The sequence below is a fragment of the Pseudopodoces humilis genome, chromosome 21 (genome assembly GCF_049639895.1).
Source record: "Pseudopodoces humilis isolate 2021_Gansu_Grassland_sample_001 chromosome 21, ASM4963989v1, whole genome shotgun sequence".
Lineage (NCBI taxonomy): Eukaryota > Metazoa > Chordata > Aves > Passeriformes > Paridae > Pseudopodoces > Pseudopodoces humilis.
In genome coordinates this window covers 4741339-4746999 of record NC_142220.1, presented here as the reverse complement: position 1 = coordinate 4746999, position 5661 = coordinate 4741339, and the positions used below count along the sequence as shown (strand labels likewise).

The following is a 5661-nucleotide window of genomic DNA, read 5'->3' as shown; positions in this document are numbered from 1 at the left end:
TCACTTCCAAGTTTTTCTCTGTGTATTCCCTGAATCATAAATGTAGGTAGCATTGGAAGTATTTTAGTGTGAATCTGTGCAGTTTGCTGCAGGATCATTAAAACAACTTGCTTCTATCCAAAACACAATCTTCAAGTAGTCTGGGAGTTTTGCAAGCTGAGGTGAAAAGGTGAGTTGCTTTACTCACATTTTTCTTGCAGACTTGCAGTGGTCTGGACAGCGGTCTGAAATAACAGCTGAAAATAGGATTGGAGGTGGATTGATTTTTTCATTTTTCCCCTAGAGCTGGGTTTTATTGACAGAACCTCCACAGTGAAAGGTAACAAATCAAACTGGGCTATTCCAGTGTAATCCATAATGGGTGATTGCTGATGTAACCTGTGTTTAAAGCTCCACAATGGTCACAGAGAGATGGAAGGGAATTGCCTAATTACCAAGGTTAGAGCCTGTGTTATAGAGGGAATGTGCTCAGCATCTGTGCAAATTTGGGCTTTCAAACCTCAGGGAGAACACACATTTTTACAGAGTTACTACTTGTCAGGGGGATATTCCTTTTCTTCTAAAGAATGTGGCCAGAATAAAGCAATGTGAGGAGGAACTGCCATAATCAATTCAGCTTTCAGAAGGACAATGGACTAAAGACATCTGAGGTACAAAGTTGTTTTTTTTCCCCTAGCCTGGATTCAAAGATTTGTCTTGATGTTATTTTTCTTTTCCTGAAGTATAAAATGCATTAGAGATGAAAGAATGAAAAGTTCTCAGTCTTTAATATGCACTGAAGACCTGAATGTCATCCAGAATCTGTTTAACCAACACAAGTAATTGGTACAATAATGCATTTTAAAGGTAGCATCCATTTATTTTCAAAAAAGCAGTTTTTGACTTATTGTATGCAAATATAATTGAGACTTAAGTAACTGGAAGTTATTTCTCAAGTACCCATTGCTTTTTCAGAGTCCAGGCTAACCAACATCAGCCTTACTTTGTTCATTCTCTTCTGCTGGAAGGGGTAGAAAGACCTGGCCCAGAAGAAGATATACTGCCTGATAGTAATTACTGTCTGAAAATAAGCAGGTTACTTGAACTTGCTCTGCAACTTGTTACTAGTTTGCAAGGCAGTGATGAAGTGTTGTTAGACCTAACCCACAGATAAAAAGCTACATAAATACAGGCTTACATGTTCTGACGGTAGAGAGTCCCCCTGAAGAGCTGCTGCACTGCTGAGCAGGCTGTGGCCAACTCAGCCCCTGAATGGGCTGATTTTGGTTTTTGAGGCAGTGTCTGAGCTGTTCATTCAGCTGCAATTCAGAGCAGTTGTTTATATGCTGCCCTCCCCTCAAGGCATGTCAGACACAAGCCAAGCTTGTCTCCTGTGGAGGTGCCCAGAGTAGAGCCCTCTGCAGAGGCAAAGAGCACTCACTAACAGCCCAGCAACTTCAAATGAGTAGGACACAATGTGGAAATAAGATGGCTTTTCCAAATGGAAACCATCCCACAGATCTGATGTGCTTATGCTTAAATTACTGTTCTCATGATAACAGTTTTAGAGCAGTCTGCTCTTACCAAATGAACTACTGATTCAGTAATAACATGAGAGGGTGCATCACCTTCTGAATCATCATCTCCTCCTGTGCCAGGGAAGGTTACACAGAAATAACACTCTAACTTTGTTTAGTTATGAGATTTCCTTAATTTATTACCTGGGTTTACCTTTTCCTAATGTAACTTAACGTGCAAGTTATTTTCTGGAGCCAGCAATAGAATTTTAGATGTTTAATCAACAGATGTTTTCTTCTGTATTTAAATGAAGAGTTTAATTTACATGTTGGTTTAAAAATTTGCCTTGCAGTATTCAGATAACATCTTACAAAAAGATGGCCTGAGAAAACCCTCTCTTATTTCAGGAACAGTGTGTTCCCTTCCACTCTCTGATGAAGAAACACTATCCCTAAGAAATAGGGAATACATTATCTTGGTTTCCAAAAAATATATATATACATATACTTTCTTAACAGTGTATGCCCATGGAGGTTTAATATCATTTCATACTGCACAGTACTTCTGCAGTTTTTTCTTCCAAGGAAAAATGGCATCAAAACTGGCACTCAGATGTAGCAGAAGTCACATTTTGTAGTTACTGATACCCAGGAAGTGGCAACTTCTGTCCTTCCTTTGCTTCAAAGAAGGTGTAAGAGAGTGTGATCAAATCAACTTTAGCCATTTTAGGGTCCTCTGCAAACTCTGGGTCAATGTAGAAAAAGACAGGCATGTCCACTTCCTCCTGAGGATTTAGCCTCTGTTCTTCAAAACAAAAACACTGCAGGGAGGAAAACAAAAATCCACAATAAGACAACAATAGCGACAATGAGTTTTTATCTGCCAACATGAGAGAAATCTTCATGTTTTAAAATAAACTCTCATTCCCTGTACACCCCTAAAACCCTGGGAAGGATCAATAAGATGAGCAAAAAGACAGCAGCTGTGGCAATACAGGAAAATTCTGCTACTGTGAGGATACAGGAAAATAATTTGCTTTTAATGAAGTGTGTAAAGGTGTCAAGGGGTGGGGCCAGCTCACATCATTCTGCCTGCCTTCAGAAATAACACAGATTTTGGAGCCACTCTGATGGCACGAGCAGCTTGGTGTGAGGGCAGTAAATCTGGGAATGAATTGATACACTTTCTCATTTGAAAAAAACAAGGTATTTTCGTCAGCACACAAAGAATGGTGTCTAGGATTAAAATGCAATTTATGGGTAACTGTTTTTGTTTGTGTAAAAGAAAATGCAATCTTAGCTTTATTCACACTTACTTGTATTTTATTGAAATATTGTCCTGCTTCAAAGGGGACGACGTTGTAGGTGGAGATCCCAATTATTGGTTTGTCGGTAGGATTTTTTGCTTTATAAAATGCCAGTGCAGTCTCTCCTGGTACCACCTGTGTAACATAATTGTACAGTGATTTTATTTTTTTTTTTTTTTTAATCCACTGCAGCCCTCCACCCCTCAAACCAAGTTCTTTAGACTTTATCTAGAATGAATTTTCTTTTTTGCTGTGTCAAATTGGTTATTCCACAGATATTTTTGATTACATGCAATTCATCCATATTCAAAATTAAAAGCTTCAATACTGTTCTACATATTTTTAATCTGACCCATTTTGCCTGAGTCTTCTATTAGCCTCAGCAGCTCAAAAGCACACAGGGCTTTTTTAATAAGCAGATTTATATATGGTGTGCATTTAATTTCTGAGGTTATTCTTTCAGTACCGGACTCAGAAACTATTAAGCATGACTCCTTATTTTGAGAACTAATTTGAAACAGAACAGTTAATTTGTAATTTTTTTTTAAATATAAAAAAGTTCTTATAAGGATAGGGCAATAGGAGAAACAATACAAGTTTAGATATACTGGTATACTATATATATTTAAGTATATATAAATATATACACACACTTTTACAGTGTATATACCATGTGCATGTGGTGAATATACCATGAAGTGTATACATATATATTGTTTCAATAACTTTGGGGTAGCAGAGGGGCAACTACGCATCATGTCCTGTAAAAAGGACATTGCCGTGGGGGAGTATGTCCAGCAAAGCGCAACAAAGCTGGTGAAAGTTCTAGGAAATATGTCTGGGATTGTTTAGTCTCAAGAAGAGGAGGCTCAAGGGGAACATGAGTGCACCCTAGAACTACTGCCAGGTGCTTGTAGTGCGGTGGGGACCGGGCCCTTAGGCCGTGCCTGCACTCAGAGGACCGGCAGAAATGGCCTCAAGCTGAGGGGATATTCCCATTAGATATTAGAAACATTTTCCGCTGTTGGTGTGGTCAGGCTTTGGGAAGGGCTGCCCAGGGAGGCGGTGGAGTCCCCATGCCTGGCGCTGGGTGCCGTGTTTCAGTGGTTCCAGTGGCAGTGCCGGGAGCGCGGTCGGATCGCAAAGGCCTCTTGGCCCGGCGGCTGTGCGGGGGGAAGGCGGTGACTCACGTAGATCTCGCTCTGCTGCGGTTTGAAGTTCCACTGGATGCTGGCGTGCGTGTCGGCGTTAAAAGTGACCCTGATGCGCCGGTCCCGGACGGGCTCCATGCGCTCGATCCGCTCCGCGTCGCGCTCCGTGCCCGCCGTCCCGCCGAGCCCCGTGGCCTGTCAGGGAAGGGCAGTGAGGGCCCCGCGCCCGCGGAACCGGCGCCGGCCGCGGGCCCCCCGTACCTGGCAGTAGAGGCGGTAGAGCGGCACGGCCGCGTACGACAGCCCCACCATGCCCACGGCCGCCGCCGCGATGTAGCCCACGGCCGAGCGGTTCCGGCGCCGCCACTCCTCCTCCTGCTGCCGGGTGAAGGGGTTGGAGCCCCGCACGCCACGGGTCCCGCAGAGCCCGAGCCGCGGCCCGCGGGCACAGCGCGCCCAGGCCCGCCCGCACAGCGCCATGGCCGCAGCGCGGGGGCTCTCGGGACAGGCGGCCGCGGAATGGGGCGGGAATGGGGCAGGAACGGGGAGGGACGGAGGTGGGAACTGAGCCGGAGTGAAGGAGGGACCGTAGAGGGGGAGGTTGGGCCGAGCCGCCATCGCATCACTGCCCGCCGCGCCCCCTCAGAGCCCGCTGAGCGCGGCGGTCCCGGAGCCGCCCGTGGGTGCCCCCTCCTCGCTCGGGCCTCGCAGGTTGTGTACGAGGTAACTGGAGCAGCCCTCAGGCCGCCGGGGTTCCGCCGCCCTGCTCCCGCACTGAGCGGGCTGTGCCGGACGGGAGCGGCACCGAAAGGCCGGCCAGGAGGGTCACCGGGAGGGGTGGTGTGCCGCAGGTACCCCGCACCGGAGGTACCGGAGGGATGAGCTGGGTCCCGCAGGTATCTGGTTATCCCTCCGGTTCCGCGCTAGCGACCCCAGGTTGGGATCGGGGCTGCTCCGGATGGTCCCTCCGGGGCCGTGCAGTTCCTCCCCTTTTCGACATTTGACACCGGTTGTTTGTTGCTTTTTCTCCCTGGTGCTTTGCTTCACGTTATTTTGGTTTCTAGGTATTTGGTTTTGTTCAGGCACTGGTACTCACACGCTGCAAAGGTAGCGAGTGCTGTTAATAAACATCAGTAACTTGAGGACAGTCAAAAAGTCAGGCAAGTTCAGAAAGAATCGTTTTACACACGGCTGGTGCCATGCACTCTAATAAAGTGTGCTGTAGCAGTAATTGAATTTACTGCTTTAGAGCTGTGTCTCTTCTGTGGTGGTTCCAGTAAGGTGACTCACACAAGGACTGGCAGCTCCTAGTACTGCTTAATTTTCCATGTTGAATAAGAGAGTAGTAAAGGCTTAGTGTGGTACATATACTGTGATATTTCCCCTGTGTTCAGATGTCTGTTTCTGTGGTCCTTTAGTGAGCAAATCCTGAAAACATTTACTGCAGGAGCATTTGTGGTATTCCAACGTGGATTTAACATCTTTTTCACACGATAAATACAGATACACAGGAATTGGTGTGATTCTGTGGAGGCTGACACTGCACCAGGGGATTCTGCTGTATCTTGGCCAGGGTCTGTGGTGTGACACTGGTGCCAGGAGCACCTGTGCCATCTTTGCCTGTGGGTTGGGAGAGTTTCTTGTCTCTCTTGTCTTGGAAATAATTCCTGTTCTGAGTTCTGGCATGTGAGGGTTCAGCCATGCACC

General features: G+C 46.2%; 2 protein-coding genes across 5 annotated transcripts in view; one reads left to right on the top strand and one right to left on the bottom strand.

The window, feature by feature from the left end:
- Positions 1-1666: 1666 nt before the first annotated feature.
- Positions 1667-4458, bottom strand: COX11 (cytochrome c oxidase copper chaperone COX11). The gene is made up of 4 exons (XM_005526847.3): positions 4216-4458; positions 3994-4149; positions 2813-2938; positions 1667-2317 (listed from the first exon to the last, which is right to left on the bottom strand). The coding sequence occupies exons 1-4, from the start codon at positions 4432-4434 to the stop codon at positions 2135-2137; spliced, it is 684 nt and encodes a 227-aa protein (XP_005526904.1). The 5' UTR covers positions 4435-4458; the 3' UTR covers positions 1667-2134.
- Positions 4459-4536: 78 nt separating this feature from the next.
- Positions 4537-5661, top strand: part of STXBP4 (syntaxin binding protein 4) — a 64377-nt gene continuing 63252 nt past the window's right edge. The window contains exon 1 of one of the 4 annotated variants that reach the window (XM_088065554.1): positions 4537-4677. The gene's annotated coding sequence lies outside the window, so the exon portion shown is untranslated. The remainder of the gene's footprint in view (positions 4678-5661) is intronic. The other 3 variants (XM_088065553.1, XM_088065557.1, XM_088065555.1) reach the window with 3 other exon arrangements.